This window comes from Sus scrofa, chromosome Y, assembly GCF_054392235.1.
Source record: "Sus scrofa isolate SSC_HxYL_T2T_F1_AM1 chromosome Y, Sscrofa_HxYL_maternal_Yorkshire_Landrace_v2.0, whole genome shotgun sequence".
NCBI classification, from domain to species: domain Eukaryota; kingdom Metazoa; phylum Chordata; class Mammalia; order Artiodactyla; family Suidae; genus Sus; species Sus scrofa.
Genome location: NC_139402.1, coordinates 14657565 through 14675809, shown reverse-complemented (window position 1 = coordinate 14675809; position 18245 = coordinate 14657565). Strand labels below are relative to the sequence as shown.

The window sequence follows — 18245 nt, the reverse complement described above, 5'->3', positions numbered from 1 at the left end:
GCCTGTGCACGTGTGAGCAGGGAGATTCCTTTGGCATCTGCCCCTCCTCCTTTTCCCCTCTGCAACAATGGCACCTTGCTTTTTAAGACAAAGTGGGGTCCTTTCTACTCCAAGGATGGCTCTGAGGTGACTCTTGGTATGATTGAAAATAATTCTTCTGAATGTTCTCCAGAATGACAGTAAAAGAGAAACAGAAGAAGCTGCTAAGTCAAAGAGATTCTATATCTTTAAGGGACCTGTTCACCTGGCTGAGGTTTGGTGTTAAACGCCAGCATTTGTATTTAAGCCTGTCTTTGTGTAAAAGAAGAAAGCAACCTCTACGTGTGAATCGGGATATATAAAGGGGTGGAGATAAAGGCAAAAATAACCTAGAACAGTTTGAGGATTTTAGAGAAAATCACACCCATTTTTTTTTCTACTACTTTTTTTTTGTAGATGTTTCACTGATAAAATGCCACCCTGTGGTGACAGTGATGCAATCTCTGATGATGTCATGTGGATATTGTTGTTGCACTTATGGTGTAAATTATGGTCATGCTTCCTGGATAAGATAAAATATGCTATCGTTTGGAATGTGAAATGTACTTTTTAAGTAATTGTTTATCTTTTTTTTTTTTTGTCTTTTGAAGGCCACATCTGTGGCATATGGGCGATCCCAGTCAGGGTCAAAGCAGAGCTCTGTCTGCTGCCTTACACTGCCATAGCAATGCTGGGACTGAGCCACATCTTTAACTTACATCACAGCTCAGGGCAACTCTGGGGCTTTAAACCAGAGAGCGAGGGCAGAGGGTGAAGCTGCTTCCTCATGGACACTAGTTAGGTGTGTTAACCTCTTTGCCATCATGGGAACTCAATGGAATTTATTGATTTATTTTTTCTTTGCAATGAAGACAATCTTGTCAACTAATATCCAATTTCCATTTGAAGTAACAGATAGACTATAATGCAGCTGAGAAAACACTACGTAAATACTATGTATTTTCCCTTTCCAAATTGACTTTTATTTGCCCCTTTTTCCACACCCTCATAATTGAGACCCCCATTCAATACAACTTGGACTATTTCAGAAATCTCTTGACAGCTATTCTCTATTTCCTTAGTTCCATTTTCCTTTTTGAAACAGTTACAGCTAGGGGACATGTCAAATGCTCCTCTCTAATTATCAAGCATTTCAAATATTAAAAAACGGCAAAATAATCTGCCATTGGAAACAATTAAAACGACAAAAGGACAACCTGCAATGGGAGACAATTATTTCAGATGATGCAACCAATAAGGGCTCAATCTCTAAAATCTACAACCAACCTATCCACCTCAACAACAAAATAGCCAATTACTCAGTGGAAACATGGGAAAGAGACCTGCATAGATATTCTCCAAAGAAAATATACAGAGAGCCAACAAGCACATAAAGAATTTCTCAACATCACTGTTTATTAGAGAAATGCAAATCTACACTACTATGAGGTATCACTTCACACTGGACAGAATGGCCGACATTAACAAGTCCACACATGAGAAAACGCTAGAGAGGGTATGGAGAAAAGAAAACTCTCTTACACTGTGGAGGAATGTAAACTGTTACAACCGCTATGGAAACACTTCAGAAAACTAAATATAGAACTAGCATGTCACGCAGCAATCCCACTCTTGGGCATACACCTGGGGAAAAAAAAATTTCCATGAAAACTTTATGTACGCATGTATGTCCAATGCAGCACTCTTCACAAGAGGAAAGACATGGAAATAACCTAAGTGACCGTTGGAAAGAATGGATTAAGGGATGTTGTATATATACACAATGCAACACCACTCAGCCATAAGAAAAGAACAGAATAATGCCATTTGCAGCAACACGGCTGGAACTGGAGACTCTCCTACTAAGTGAAGTAAGCCAGAAGGAGGAAGGCAAGCACAATATGACATCACTTATGTGTGGAATGTGATATATGGCACAACTGAAACTTTCCACAGGAAAGACACACATGGATTTGGACAACAGGGTTTTGGTTGCCAAGGGGGAGGGTGCAGGATTGTGATGGACTGGGATTCGGGGGTTGAAAATGCAAACTATTGCATGTGGAGCGGGTATGCAATGAGGTTATGCTGTATAGCAATGGGAACTATCTCTAGTCACTTTTGATGCAGCATAATGTGAAACAAAGGATATGTATGTGTGTGGGTGTGCGTCTTGGGTGGGTGGGTCTGTGACGGGGCCACTTTACGGCACAGTATGAAAGTGATAGAACACAGTAAACCAACTATGATGGAAAAATCATTTTAGAAAAAGAAATGCAGCATCCTTTTACTCTTAACTGTGTCAAAAGTAAAGAAATTGAAGCTATGAAGATGAACATACAAGTTTATTGCTGAAATAACAAAATTGCAGGAATTTGGTGACTTTGCCAGCATAAAATTTCATCTTCACTCTCCTGCATAACCTATAGTCCTTTGATAGGTCAGTGGTAATTAGGGTGATGTTCAGATATGGAAGAGGACTGAGGATTTGGCCTAGAAAGCGAGGCAGCAGATGTGTCAGTGGCCATTGGCATTGGGAACCATGGATGGGCTGCTGGTTGCGGGTTAGACAGAGGGCCCTCAGTTGGTGATATATTCTGGTATCTGGTTGGCAAAGGAGAAGGCTCCACCCTCAGTCCAAAATAACCACTTGGGAAGTTAGAAATAAGGTGGTACTGAGAAATGGACGTGGTAGTTGTAATGAAATTCACGATGTGGCCACTTGCTGGAGAGTAGCTGCTTTGTGAGTGCATGTGAAACGTGGTCAACTGATTAAAAATAGCATGTTGAGCCATGGCAATTTGTCCTGGTGGCCTGACTGATGGTGATGATGGAGAAGAAAGACCGCTTCTAGTTGGGGTAGTTGTATTAGAAATTCTCTGGCTCATAGAAGGCCATCTTATTAAAGGCACATTTAGATTTGTAGAGGTTGAAATTGCATCTTCTCCACGAGTTTCTGCAGCCACATCAGAATTATGGTTATCCACATCACCCCCTGTTCTAGAGCGCTTCTTGCTGCAGCCTTGAAGTAGAGAAGCCGATACTGGAGAAGCATTTTTCATCCTGACTCTTCTTTTCATCCTCACCAAAGATGGGGACAGCCTCGTTTAAAATTTGGATTATGGTAGAACTGCAGCTAAAACCAAAAGAGAAAGGTATTTAGTGACCTTTTAAACAAAGATACGAGGACAAAGAATCCATAAAAATCTGACTTGTTTCATCACACAGAGTTAATGTCAGGAAATAATACTCATCTATTACTAACATTTTCAAAAATTTATGTAGTGGGAACAGGCAATTATGGTCCTTAAATAAAAATGCCTGGTGCATTTACAGTAACAGTATGAGGTTCAGGGGCTTGTATTGGGTGAGGTTCATCGAGAAGGCTCCAGGTGGCTAGGAAATTTCTCTATCACCCCAAATATTTTATGACCAAGTGGCCTTCAATTTAAAAGCGTAGCAGTACTTCATCCCACCTTCAAGGTCTACTATGACCCTATATGTATGAACATATTTGCAGATGTCCCTCTGTAAATAATAACTGGACATTTCATAATACCTTGTTCCAAGCAGAGACTTCATTATCTTCTGCCAGAATGTTGGCTAGTGAGGCAGGTCTTTGAAAATTCCTTCGCAATTTAGTAAATCCATAAAGTTAAGCTGTCGAACTAAGCTTTTCATACTCTCAGTTTCAAAAATTCTGAAGGGAGCCTTTCTCTCCAGAACTTCTTTCTTGAAGCGTTCTTCATTGATCACGATCGAGGTTCCATTTTCATCCCACCAAATGGACTTAAATCGATCACTTTCAACAATTTCCCAAAGTTTTCTGGGAAAGGGCAGAGGAGGAAAATCATTATCTCCATCTGGTTCAGAGGCACACAATGTGTGGCATGGCTCTTTCATCAGGGAGCCCTCAGACAAAGCCTGGAAAGCTTTTTCTTCAATCTGAGACCTCAAGTCCAAGTCCCCAGTGATTGAGTTATCACACCATGGAGATGTAGTGGAGGAATCTGAACCAGTTGGTGCATCTTTAGGAGACACAGGTTGAATTTCTGAAGGAGCATGTAGCATCTCAGATAAATTTCTCTTCAGCTACTTTTCTCACCTGCATGGCTTTTGAACTCTGCAGTTTTAAATGCTGCTTTGGTAAGCCTACACAGATAAACTATCCAATCCATCACAATGGTTGCCAGCCTGAGTAGCTGTGACATCACAAGACTCTAGTCTCCTAGCAATCTGAGCATCATCTTCAGTCAGGGTTTACTTCTCTATGAAATTAGCCCAGTTAATATAAAATATGAGCTCCGTACTTGAACAGTAACCCAAAGAGAGAAAAAAAAATGAGATCAGCAAATGAGATCCTATTCCAATGGAATCTTTTTAATAAAAAAACACATAAATATATAAATCCATTTCATCCCTGAAGTAAACGCAAGTTCTCTCTCGTGCACGTAAGCACTTGTGCCTGTTATGTAAGGCATTGTAAATGGAAGAAAAAAAAAAAAAAAAAAAAAAAAAACGGCAAAGTGAAGCAAAAGCTATGCAGCTCTTGAGAGTGGATAACTAGAATCGGTGCAGTATTTATATTCAGAAAAACATAGCCAGTGTTCTATGGTGGCTAGCTTGTTACAAAAGTGTTCTGATCTCTGCCGTGCTATGGGTTCAATCCCTGGCCTGGGAACTTCTGCATGCCCCACGTACAGTCCAAAAAATAAAAAGACAAAAAGAAAAGAAAAAAGAAACAAATACACAATCAAAAACAAAACAAAACAAAACAAACCATGACCTTTGTCACTAACCAAGACATGGAAGGGCCCTGGGCACCAGGCAAAATATCTATAGTCATAGAGCCAAAAATGATTGATGGTTGCTTGTGTTAGGAGAGGAAATGTGGGGAAGTACCATCCAAAGTTATGAGATTTCATTGCGGATTGATACAATGAGAACTGAGGAATTGATGGGTGTACCACATTCTGAAGATTATGTATGCCCTTGAACTGAACACGCTAAAACTTATACCATAATGTTTTCACATTGTTAAAAACTGACTGTGATCTGGTATCACTGATTTTATTATATCGAGTTTTCTGTGTATCCTACGCAAGTAGTCTGTGTGTTAAACAATATTCCAAACATTTTCCGTTAGGTTGTTGAGGGAGGAAGGCACAAGACCAAATAGTACATAAGAGGGATTTATTAGGGTCTCTTAGGGGGCTGGGCAGAGCCCACGATGGCATCAGCCTTGACTGCAAGGAGGTGTTAGGCTTATAAAGCATCTGTGGTGGGAGTCTGTGGTTGGAGTCCACGGTGGGACCTTGCGGCAGGGAAAATGGAGAAGAAAGGGAAGGTCAAGGGAGGTGTAGGGACTCAAGTCCCATGACAGAGCACAGTTAATCCATGTAGGCAGTTAGTCTGTGCAGGCAGTTGCTTCCCACAGGTCCTCGTTTCTTGCTGCCCAACTTGCACTTCCACATTCTGGGAGGGGTGTCCACAGCAAGTCTCTCAGGTGAGCAGCAATAGTTGGGGTGTATGGCAGTCTGTCTCCATCCTCCTGGGATCCTCTCATTCAAGCCTTCCATTATATGGGATAGGGATGAATGTCTACTCTTCTCTCTCTGCTTCCTGCTGGCCTGGGGTGAGGAGTACTTGTGGATGGACATGGTATATGCTACCATAGAGGATGGGAAGCAAGGAAAAATAAGATTAAACATGGGTTGATACCAGTATTGTTGAAGGAGGAGTGTAGTTTCATCTGAGTAGGTTTTAACACGTGATGTGGTATTAACACATAAATCACAGGAACTATTGGTCATAAAACATGTTGTCTCCTTTCTGTTGCTATAAGAGAAGACCGTGAAAATATAAGGTTGTCGCTGCCAGCTGATGCTGCTTTGAGAACAGCTGGTGTCATCACGTCTGACAGGGCACATAAACCCTAAGTTCTTGGCAATACAAGGGATTGCCTAAAATTACTTCCATAAGATTTCCTAGTCTTCCTTGGATGTCTGACCCACAGCTACTCCATTCTGCCTTTTCTCCCTTTTGGCCCATGCAGTTGCCATGGTCAATGATCTCTGTATTTCTAGATGAGAGAAGATGCAAGAATTTGGGCCCATAGAGATCCTCACCTGAAATCGGTCTGAAGGCCTGTGCCTCACCGCTGCTCACCTCCCTGAGCTCTGCTCAGCCGGTGCTGCAGGTCAACAGCTGCTGTGCCTCAAGTTTTCCTGCACGGAGAGCCTCTAGGCAAGTGCTAACTTGAGGTCACAGTTGGCCATACTCCCCCATGGTCGTACATTTGACCGTAGTTTGGGGAGGCATTTCATGACCATTTCATCTCACAGTGCCAGCAATGAACATTGCTAGGTCTGGCAATGATGTCACAGATAGGCCACTCAATGTGCTAGTCCTGGACAAAGCCATACTAGGAGTAGCCAAAAGTCTCTGGACCACCCATCTTCCTCGTCTATTATGGTCCAGGAAAATATTCCCTCTTGCTGCATGTTCCCATATCTAGAGACCACTGATCTCATATGGAACTATATATCATTTTCAGTGACTCAGTTACACTTCTGGAAATGCAAGAAATAGCAATTTTGTGGAGACAGTGAATAAAACATAAACCTAGAGAATCTCATGCTGAGAGAAGGAAGTCAGAAAGAGAAAGACAAACACCACATGATAACCCTTATATCTGGTGTCTATTTTAGAGCACAAGTGAAGCTTTCCACAGAAGAGAAAAACATGGATTTTGAGAATAGACTTGTGGTTTCCAGGGGGAGGGGGACTGGGACAGAGTGGGATTGAGTGGGAGCTTGGAGTTCATTGAGGCAGTCTCTTGCCTTCGGAATGGATAAGCAGTGAGATCCTGCTGTGTAGCCCTGGGAACTATTTCTCCTTACTTGTGATGGAGCAAGATAATATGAGAAAATAATATAAACATGTCTGTGTACCTGGCTCACCATGCTGTGCAGTAGAAAATATAGCAATATATTGGTGGCAATAAAAAAACAACTTAACCTATTCTGATAAGGAGTGGAAAAACATAAGAAAATATTTGTGGTCTCTTAAAAAAATGTGGAAAGCAGTATTCATAAAGTCATAAATGAAAATTGAAAAGCTTCACACAAAACAGCCCTGTTTTATCGCTGTTCAGCTGGATTAGTCTGTTCCTTCTCTTTAAAGGAAATTTCATTCTGACTTGTCCACTCAGCTGTACTCCCCAGTGTTCTTAGGCTGGTTATCCCTTGACAGTTGAAACATTCCCAACACAAGAGAGCCTTTAAATTTCGATTAATGTAGCCCAGGAGTGTTATGTCACTTGGCTAAAGTCTTACCTGCTGATTGAGCTTGAGTAACAGTTGAAGGAAACATAATTGTGCCCTTGTGAGAGCAGGTATTAGTTGGACAGATGAGGGGATCCCACCTAGGAACATCACTGAGAAGAGCCTTGGAGGGGAGAAACCCACCAAGGTAGAAGAGAAGGTCAACAAATGACCATGTGGTCGTGGGGGGGGCAATCTTGTGATAGTGGTGTCCCTCTGATGGTGACTTCTTTTTGTCCAGGCATTGGTGTTTCTGTTATTAGGGCCTTGTTTTAGGGTGAGTTTGATGTCAGTAGTTCTCTCTGTAGACCAGTGCAATGTGGATGTCCTTCTTAAGAGGGAACTAGAGATTTTCAGAGGTATTTTATTCACTTTGCTTGTGCATATGGTACTTAAGTATTCCCGACAAGAGACCTTCCATCTAGGCTGGAGACAACCCTTTAAATGATACTTTCCCAGAATGTATAACCCCCTGGTTATCGTGGGGCATCAGATATTCTCCCAGAGACAGATTGCAGCACTCAGCTTCCCATGCTGAGACTATGTTCTTTGTACCCCCCTTAAACATTGAAATATTGTAACACAGCCTCAAAGAACTATTTGGGAAGTGAGTTTTAGAAAGTGAACCCTAACCTCAAAACACAGAACTAGAGTATGAGTCACAAGATTGTCTCTAAAATGATCCTCATTTTCACCAGATATTGTCAACCTAGAACTGTAGAAGGAATACCCCAAATGGAGAACATATTTTCAAAGCATTTCTTTTCATTAATGGGTTTTCTGGGGAGCCAGGAAGAACCAAGCTGCCTCTTGGATTTCCCACAGTCATGGCTCTTGAATTCACAGCTGTTGCTTACCTATCTTCCCTCCTCTGATTTAGGGGCACACTTTTCCCATGCTACAAGGTCATCAGGATGGCAAATGTCTGAGAATGAGGGAGTAAGTTGTGAGCTATATCTTTATAGATTGGGTTCATACCTTTCATCCGACAATTTCTCCCCTGTAACACGGTAATTTACACTTAGGAAATTTGCAAATACACACACACACACGCAGAGCGAGAGAGAGAATGCAAAATTTAAACACCTGGCCAAGTAGAATCTCACTTTATTGTAAAACATTACCTAGTCACTCAACCAACGTAACAAAGGATTTCAAAAGCAAATACAAATTAAAGGCCAATCGATTCATGTAACCTGTTATCAAGAGTATGAACAAGGTAAGGTTAAGAAGGTTCAGAAACCTTTCTTTTAGCAGAGAGACAGAAACCTAATTCAAGTTTTACACGAGCTTACCTTTAAAGTTAGTTTATTTTTTAGCTTTAAACTCCCAGTCAGTCCCGACCAAGCTTGAAAATCCTGTCTAGTGTCCACTTCGCAGAAATCTTCCATCACTTTCTGTATCCGTATTATTCTGTCTGCTAGCTTTCCATTCAAAATAACAAGCTACACGACAGACTTACTTTCTGTTCCCTTAATAGAATGCAATTCCATTCCTCCTTCCTTCTTTACTGAAAACACAATGTCTACTTTTCTGGATGGACTTTTTAGCACTTCTAAAAGTATGTGTTTCCTGGTACAGAACATCACAGCATAGCACCAAAACACCGAAAATAGTCTTAAGTGATGTTGCTGTCCCTTCTTAGTAACTGAAGCCTCAGCATCCGATTTGACTTTTATCAAACCTAGGTGCAATAAGAAAAGCTTCTGCCAATGACTCTGAAGACATGCCCATTTAAGTTAGATCAACCTACTTTAACTTTAATATCAGATGTTAATTTAACACGGAATATTTTCCAGTTCATGTGAATCTAAAATTACCTTACCTTATGTATTTTGAGAGTTCATATAAGAGTTAATTTCCTTCAAGCCAATTAAGTAGAGCTTTTTGATGAAGTAATTTTGGCAAGGCCACACATGCACAACACAAACAACGATACATACAAAACAGGAAGCTCAGATTTCCCATTCCAAAGTCTCAGCCATGAATAAGGTACACCTGTGTGAAACCCATCAGCTGCAAGAGACACTGGCTTCAAACTGGGTCCCTGACAGATGGAACAAATCAAGGTCACTTGTCTAGGTGGCTAAACATCTTTTAATAATGTTTAGAACAAAAGGCCTACGATTTCTCCTTGACCCTGAGAATTCAACTTGCAAAATGTACCCCTATTCCTGAAATTTCTATTTCAGAAAGATGGTGGAGCTAAGGCTTCCAGATGTCCAGGCAGAACACCTGCATCTCAAGGACACAGGCAAATTTCTCTTGGGATGACTTTGTTTCCTTGAGGGCAGAAAACTTTTCCCTCAGAACTGAGGAGCCTCTTCCCTGAGTCTTAAAGGCCCTGTCAATTAGTCCAGGCATGGAGTTTGTGGGCCCTGTCCTAATATGTGTAGATGTGTCTGTCAGGGGAAGGCTGGCTGATAAAAGGGACTGAAAGAATGGCATGCCCTTCACTGGTCCCCGGGTCTGGATTAGTTTAGTGTATGGGTCAGACATGGGAAGGGGACATGGACCCTGGTTATGCCTACGATTCCATTAGTGACTTTGGTCAGGGGCCTGTATTGAGGTTGGCAGAGGTTTGCGGACTGGTCTTTTAACTCAGTTTGAACGGGAGCAAGCTGCTGAGCTATGGAATGGGTGGAGGTTTCCCACACCCAGGGCAAAAGAACGGAGGCTGGGAGAGGTAGCTTATCATGTTCTAGATGAGCAAGGGGGAGGAGAGAGGGCTCGGAAAGAGAGACAGGAGTGAGAAGTCTGAGGGAGGCTCTGAAATTAGATAAAATATCTCTGCCAAGAGTTGGGGCTGGGCACTTGGTTAATATCAGGAAAGAACAGCTAAAGGGTGTCCCTGATGGGGTGCAGTTTGGAAGGGGTTTTGGTAAGGGTTTGGAGATGAGACCACCAACATGCACAATCGAGACTTGAGAGGGGTGTTTGTGACCTGTTAATTGAGGTTGTGCTGAGTAAGTGGCCCCTGTGTTGATAAGAAAGGATACCAGCTTACCTACAACTAGCAGAGTTACCTGGTGCTTCACCCGAGTAGTAGTTTTGGGTCCGGGATGCAGGGGTTTCCAGGGCACCCTCAGTCTTCTGTGATCCTGCCAAGGTGGCTTGGCCTGTTGAGGTCCAAGGATTCTGGTCTCTCTGCAGGGAGGGGTGTGGCCGTCCCCTGAGAGGTTTCCAGTGGCCTCTCTTATCACACCTGCAGCATGGGCCTGGAGTGTCTTAGAGCCATTGTCCAGGGGAGAGAGCTGATATTTGGGGGAGCCCTGAATGGCAGTTGCCTGCATTTTGTATTTAGCCCAATCTCTTTTTAAGTGTTGGCTTTCAGCCTCTTTATGCTGATTATTAAAGACCTTGAAGGTGAGCGTGAAGACATCCTGCTGAGGGGTTTGAGGCCCATCCTCCCACTTTTGTAATCTGTGCCTTATGTCAGGGACAGACTGAGAGATGAAGGGAGTGTGGAAGGAAAGATTCCCTCCAAATGGGAAAGGTATAACTGTGTATCTTTTTGAAGTGCCTCTGTTAATCAGGAAGGAAAGCAGTTTTTTCATGTGGGCTCTGTCTAATTTCTTTTTCTTTTTTGTAGTTAAGACCTGCTTCACATAGTCCTCCTATGAGACAAGTTACCATGTGACTCTGGTGTCTGAAGGCCTGGGAATCGACTGGAGAGTCCCAGTTTGGATCCTGTTTTGGGAATGCTACCGCCTGCACTCTTTGGTTCTTGTTTTGCCAGCAGAGTTCCTCTGTGTGGGCCTGAGTGTCTAACCAGACCCTTTCCTTTTCCACAAGGTCGAGGATGAAGGATAAGGCGACATCAACACCATGGCAGGTAAGGTCACAGGACTGAGTGATTTGTTCAAATTCCTTAAATGTAGATGGAGGGATCAGAAGAGAAGGAGTCTCATCTTTTTTGTTTTTCAATTTAAGTGGGAGGGGTTGGACATGGAAATAGGGACATGGACCTGGACAATCCCTCCAGTGCTGGCAACTCCCCCTCAAGGGACCAAAGGAGCTGGTTGGGAGGTGTTTGGAGAAGGAGGAAGCTGGGTACAGAACTCTGTATGAGGAGGAGAGGAAGAGGGGTCAGTATCTGGATTAGGATTGGGAGAAGCTGAGGACAACTTGGGTAGGGGACTGGAGGATTTTGTGTTGGGGGAGAGCTGGAGGCATGGAGAGATTTGTATTGTGGAGAATAATGGTCTGCAGGATCAAAGCAGGAGCTGTCAGAATGAGAGGGACTATGACATGAATGATGGAGAAGAATTTGAAATGTGAAGCAGGGAGAACAGAGGGAGGTGTGTGGTCTGAGAGTAAAGACACAGCGCCTTTCATGCCACCCGTCATTACAGTGACAAACGTTATTGAGGTCACTCAAGCTATTTACATTGAATGTGGACTTGTGGTTGCCAAGAGGGAGAGGGAGAGGGAGGGAGTGGGATGGATGGGGTGCTTGGGGTTAATAGATGCCTTCTAGTGCCTTTGGATTGGATTAGCAATGGGATCTTGCTGTGTAGCACTAGGAACGCTGTCTGGTCCCTCAGGGTGGAGCATGATAAAGGGAGAAAAAAGAATGCATACATGTATGTGGAAGGGGCTCACCACGCTGTACAGTGATGAAGCAGAACATGAACAGAACACGGTGGACCAGCTATAATGGAAAAACAAATACAACATCACTATAGAAAAAAATTGAAAGTGGCATTTTGGGAGCATTGAGAGCCATTAGCTAATGTTTATCCTGTGCACACGGAGTTACAGAAGAAGTAAAGATGCTTGGACCTAACATTTCCTCTTAGGAATACCTAAATTCCATAAGAGGCAACCAAGCGGTGTGTTCTGTGGAGGAGTGGAGGGCTTCTTCGCCATGATGAGGACTAAGAGGGGACGTGGGCTAAGGAAGGGGCCACCTTAGGGAGTGCCACTTCTTAGGCTGAGTGTCTCTAAAGTCTGGATAGTGGATGCTGAGGGACAGAGAGGGAGGTTTCTCGCTGATGTGGGTGTCCCCAGATGAGAGGGATGGGGCCAAGTGTCTATGCATTCTACAGACCTAGTGTGATGCTTTGTTGCAGAAGGTTGTACTCTGATGTGCCAGAGGAACTGGGGCCCAAGAGCCATGCTGACAGGAGACCCAGAAAAGTGACATTTTCTCACCCAAGTATAAGAAGGCAAGTGCTGGATGCAGAATCAGTCATGGAAAGGTGGAATTCCCCATTAGGGGTTCCTGCCTGACTGAGCAGGAGAGGACTTGTGCAGAGGAGCCTGAATCAGGGACCCAAACCTGGGTGGGTTCCAGAGGTTAAGCCAGGAAGAGCTGCCCCTGCCTGCTGCTCTCTGGCTTTCAAACCCAGGAGTTTGGGGCACCACTGATCTGATTCCCATTCTCGTAACATTCCCGCTTGAGGTTTAGCACCATATGTGAAGTTTGCTGAGGGAGGAGTGGGCAAGGGCATTTGATAAACAGGAGAGATTTATTAATGGCTCAGGAGGGCACCAGCCTTGACTGTGAGGAGGGGCTAGGCTTATAAAGGATCTGTGGCAGGAATCTGCGGTGGGAGTTCACGCCAGGATCTTTGATGGGAACAATGAAGAAAGAGGAGGGGAAGGTCAAGGGAGGAGTAGGGGGTCAAGTCCCATGACAGAGAGCAGTTCATCACTATAGAAGTTAACATATGCCTCCAGGTGTTTTCCTCAGTCCGTTGGTTCTTGCTGCTCAAACGGAGCATCCAATTCTGGGAGAGGCTGTCCACAGCAGGTCTCCAAGTTGAACAGCCATATATGGGCTCAATGGGGGTCTGTCTCCACGCTGCTGGGAACCTCACATTTTCATAGTCATATTAGCACAGCAAATATGATTCTTGTTGGTATGTCTATCAATATATGCTAAGCATTCATGAAGTAGAGATTTGTGTTTATGTAAGGCCCATACCATTAAGGAAATCCAACAAGTAGGAGATAAGTCATAACAAGAGAGTTTATAAGAAAAACGACTTATATGAGTGTAAGAGGAAACTTGCCATTCTTGAAAGAGCCAAAGGATATAATCCAAGATTACATGGAATAGTAATCTTTTTTTTTCTTTTGTTAGAACAGGAAATAGGCGGAGGGGTTTTGGTGAGGAAATAAGTAGGGCATAGAGTCAGGAGCATTGAGGTTTCCCATAGGTTTTGTGACCAGGAAATGGCCAGGGGATGTGTGAGAAGGCTAGGCCTTCCTGGCATTATGGGGTTGCAGGTTTCCTAGAGGCTTGTGGCTGAGGTAACCAGTGTCAGGCTTAGCCTCAGGCTATAAAAGATGCATATGAGGAAAGGGTGAGACTGTTCCAAGATAGGGTCATGGAGGGGTAGGTGGAGAGGGTGAGAATTTGCCAAGTTATGGTGTGCGGTGGAACTTACAAAGCCAAAAGGTAGTCAGGGCCATCATTGTTCCAGAGAGTTGGTTCTTATTTGGAAAATATAAGGGTCTCAGCAGTTTGGGTGCATTGATCTGGTTTTCTGAACATTATTGTGTAGGAGTCCAGAAACAAAGGAGTAGCAACATAAAATAGGACCTAGATTTTATGAAGTGGTCTTAATATGGGATAACAAGCTGCTCCTTTGCACAATGAGACCTCATTTTTGGTAATAATTTCTGTGGCTTCATGGCTGAAAGAAGTGTTACAAAAATGATGTGAGTGATTTCCCATTCCAGCTTTGGTAAATATTTAATATGTGTCAAAAATACATGATGCTTTCCATATTTATCACATTTAAGGACGGAATATTTTCACAACTAGAAAGAGTGTCTAGTTTGGCACTATGTCTTAGTGTAATGCAGTTCTTAAGTCAGAATGCTTTGTATTAACAAATGGTCGTGAATTTTCCTTTCATTAAACATTTCATGAAGATAGACACTCCATGAAATGTAGTTTCATGAAATTTGACAGTGATTTCTCCTGATTTTTTTTTTTTTTTTTGGAGAATGTTAGTGTCTATTTTCTTCACAGGACATGCCCTTAGATTTACACATGCAGATTTTGTGGGGGATTGGCTGATAAAATATTATGTATATGTGAAAAACATAGGAGTTCATGTTAAGAATTTAAAATGTCTCATTAAACCGTGGCTGAGAATTTTGGCGTGCTAGAATGGCTGGATCATATATGAAAGAAGTCACCTTTGTGGCTATTAGGGGAAGACAGCCTAATTCAGGTGTCTCTGAGCTCCAAATTGCAAACTGTACCTTGAATCACAACCATAGGAGAGAGTGAAAAGTTTTATCTTGAAAAGATGCCTATAATACGTTGTATGAACTTACCTGTATAACGAATGAGATTTAGTTTGGGCTGTGCATCTCTTTACTATTTAGCATTGATGCACAGTGCTTTCCTTCCTCTTAGTCATGAGATGCTTGACTAAATTGGATGGTAATATTGTCTTTAATCATATATATGTATGTACACATACACACACACATATATTTCTCAAAGGAATTTATCACATCTGTAGTTGTATAATGATCATAACAATCTGATTTCACAGGATTTCCATCCCAAAGCCCAAGCACATCCCACCACCCACCAAACTGTCTCCTCCAGAAACCACAATTTTTTTCAATGTCTGTGAGTCAGCATCTCTTCTGCAGAGAAGTTCAGTCTATCCTTTGTTCAGATTCCACAGATCAGTGAAAGCATTTGTTGTTGGTGTTTCATTGTATGGCTGACTTCACTTAGCATGATCGTTTCTAGGTCCATCCATGTTGCAAAAAAATGCCAGTATTTTGCTCCTTTTAAAGGCTGAGTAATATTCCATTGTGTATATGTACCACATCTTCTTGATCCACTTCTCTGTTGATGGACATTTAGGTTGTTTCCATGTCTTGGCTATTGAAAATAGTGCTGCAATGAACATTGGAGTGCATATGTCTTTGCGAGTCACGGCTTTTTTGGGTAGATGCCCAGGAGTGGGATTGCTGGATCTAATGGGAGTTCTAGGTTTAGTTTTCTGAGCACTCTCCATACTGCTTCCCACAATGGTTGCACCAATTGACAATCCCACCAACAGTGTACTAGGGTTCCTTTTTCTCCACACCCTCTCCAGCACTGATTGTTTGTAGATTTTGGATGATGGGCATTCTGGCTGGTGTAAGGTGGTACCTCAGAGAAGTTTCGATTTGCATCTCTCTAATAATGAGTGATGTTGAACATCCTATCATGTGTTTCTTGGCCATCTGTATGTCTTCTTTGGAGAACTGTCGGTTTAGATCTTCTTCCCGTTTTTCGATGGGGTTGTTTGTTTTGTGGGTGTGGAGCTGCAGAAGGTGTTTATAAATTTTGAGCATGAATGCCTTGTCAGTCCCTTCACTTCCAAAGATTTTCTCCCATTCTGTGGGTTGTCTTTTTTGTTTTGTTTAGGGTTTCCTTTGCTGTGCAGAAGCGTTGAAGTTTGATTAGGTCCCATTTGTACCTTTTTGTTTGTGTTGTCAATACTGTGAGAGGTGGATCCGAGAAGATGTTGCTACCGTTTATATCAGAGTGTTTGGCCTATGTTTTCCTCCAGGAGTCTGATAGTGTCTGGTCTTATATCTGCGTCTTTCATCCATGTGGAGTTCATTTTTGTGTATGGTGTTAGGGAGTGTTCTCTTTTCATCCTTTTCCATGTGGCTGTCCAGTTTTCCCAGCACCACATACGGAACCAGCTGTCCTTTCTCCATTGTATATTCTTGCCTCCTTTGTCATAGATGAGTTGGCTGTAGGTGTGTGGGTTTACCTCTGGGCTTTCTCCCCTGTTCCAGAGATCTCTATTTCTGTCTTTGTGACAATATTATGCGGTTTTGATGATTGTTGCTTTGTAGTAGAGTCTGAAGTCCGGGAGCCTGATTCCTCCAGCTCCATTTTACTTTTTCAGGATGTCTTTGGCTAGTGTGGGTCTTTTGTGCTTCCAAAGAAACTTTAAAACACTTTGGTCGAGTTCTGTGAAAACACTCCTTGGTGATTTGATAGGGATTGCATTGAATCTGTAGATTGCCTTAGGTAGTATGGTGATTTTGATAATATTAGCACTTCCAATCCACGAGCATGGTATATCTTTCCATCTATTGGTGTCATCTTTGATTTCTTTCATCAGTGGCTTATAGTTTTCAGAGTACAGGTCTTTTGTCCCTTTAGGTAGGTTTACTCCTAGGTTTTTTTTTTTTTTTCTTTTGGATGCGATGGTAAATGGGATTGCTTCCCTAATTTCTCTTTCTTCTCTTTCATTGTTAGTGTATAGAAATGCCATCGATTTCTGTGTATTAATTTTGTATCCTGCGACTTTGCCAATTTGGTGGATGAGCTCTAACAGTTTTCTGGTAGAGTCTTGAGGATTCTCTAGGTATAGTATCATGTCATCTGCAAATAGGGATAGTTTCACTTCTTCCTTTCCAATTTGGATTCCTTTTCTTTCTTTTACTTCTCTGATGGCTGTGGCTAGGCCTTCCCGGACAATGTTGAAGAGTAGTGGTGAGAGCTGACATCCTTGTCTTGTTCCTGATCTCCACGGGAATTCTTGCAGCTTTTCGCCATTGAGAATGATGTTTGCTGTGGGTTTATCATATATGGCCTTTATCATGTTGAGGTAGGTTCCTGTTATGCCCACTTTCTGAAGGGTTTCTTATCAGAAATGGGTGTTGGATTTTGTCAAAGGCTTTATTTCCACATTTATTGGGAGGAACATATGGTTTTTCTTCTTCCGTTTGTGAATGTGGTGTATCACCTGATGGATTTGAGGATATTGAGGAGCCCTTGCATCCCTGGGATAAATCCCACTTGATCATGATGTCCAATTCTTTGAATGTATTGTTGGATGCGGTTTGCTAGTATGTTGTGGAGGATACTTGCATTGATGTTCATCAGTGAAATTGGCGTGTAGTTGTCTTTTTTTGTGGTGTCTTTGTCTGGTTGTGGTATCAGGGTGATAGTGGCCTGATAGAATGAGTTTGGGAGTATCCCTTCTTCTGGAATTTTTGGAAATAGATTCAGAAGGAGAGGTGTTAGCTCTTCTCTAAATGTTTGATAGAATTCGTCTGTGAAGCCATCTGGCCCTGGACTTTGGTTGGTTGGAAATTTTTAAATCACTGTTTCAATTTCAGTTCTTGCGATTGGCCCAATTGTCTTTTCTACTTCATCTTGGTTTAGTCTTGGAAGATCGTACTTATGTAAGAATTTGCCCATTTCTTCTAGTTTTTCCATTTTATTGGCATATAGTTGCAGATAGTAGTCTCTTAGGATCCTTTGTATTTCTGTGATGTCCATGTTACTTCTCCTTTTTCATTTCTAATTTGATTGATTTGAGTCCTCTCTTTTTTTTGCTTGATAAGTCTGGCTAGGGGTTTATCAATTTTGTTGATCTTTTCAAAGAGCCAGCTTTTCGTTTCATTCATCTTTTCGATGGGTTTCTTTGTTTCTATGTCATTGATTTCTGCTCTGCTCTTTATGATTTCCTTCCCTCTACTAACTTTAGGTCTTGTCTGTTCTTCTTGCTCTAGCTGCTTCAGATGTAGAGCTATCTTGTTTATTTGAGCTTTTCCTTGTTTCCTGAGGTGGGCTTGTTTGGATATAAACTTTCCTCTTAGAACGGCTTTTGCTGCATCCCAAGGGTTTAGGAGTGTTGTATCTTGTTGTCATTTGCTGCAAGGTAATTTTTAATTTCCTCTTTGATTGCTTCAGTGATCCATTGCTTGTTGAGTAGCATGTTGTTTCGCCTCCATGTGTTTTCGTTTTTTGCAGTTTTTTGCTTGTTGTTGATTTCCGGCCGTATAGCGTTGTTGTAGGAAAGGATGCTTGATGTGATTTCGATTTTCTTGAAGTTACCGAGGTTGGATTTGTAGCCCAGGATGTGATCCATCTTAGAGACTGTTCCATGTGCACTTGAGAAGAATGTG

The 18245-nt window shown here is 42.3% G+C and overlaps 1 protein-coding gene and 1 pseudogene across 1 annotated transcript in view; one reads left to right on the top strand and one right to left on the bottom strand.

Annotated features, from left to right (window-relative positions):
- Window positions 1–2459: 2459 nt before the first annotated feature.
- LOC110257897 (heat shock transcription factor, Y-linked-like) lies at window positions 2460–4089 on the bottom strand (annotated as a pseudogene).
- A 5764-nt stretch (window positions 4090–9853) lies between these two features.
- The window catches only part of LOC146394387 (heat shock transcription factor, Y-linked-like), a 60491-nt gene continuing 52099 nt past the window's right edge, over window positions 9854–18245 (top strand). Inside the window, exons 1-2 of the mRNA XM_085009140.1 lie at window positions 9854–9912; window positions 11139–11178. Coding sequence (XP_084865266.1) covers window positions 9854–9912; window positions 11139–11178 — 99 coding nt within the window. The remainder of the gene's footprint in view (window positions 9913–11138; window positions 11179–18245) is intronic.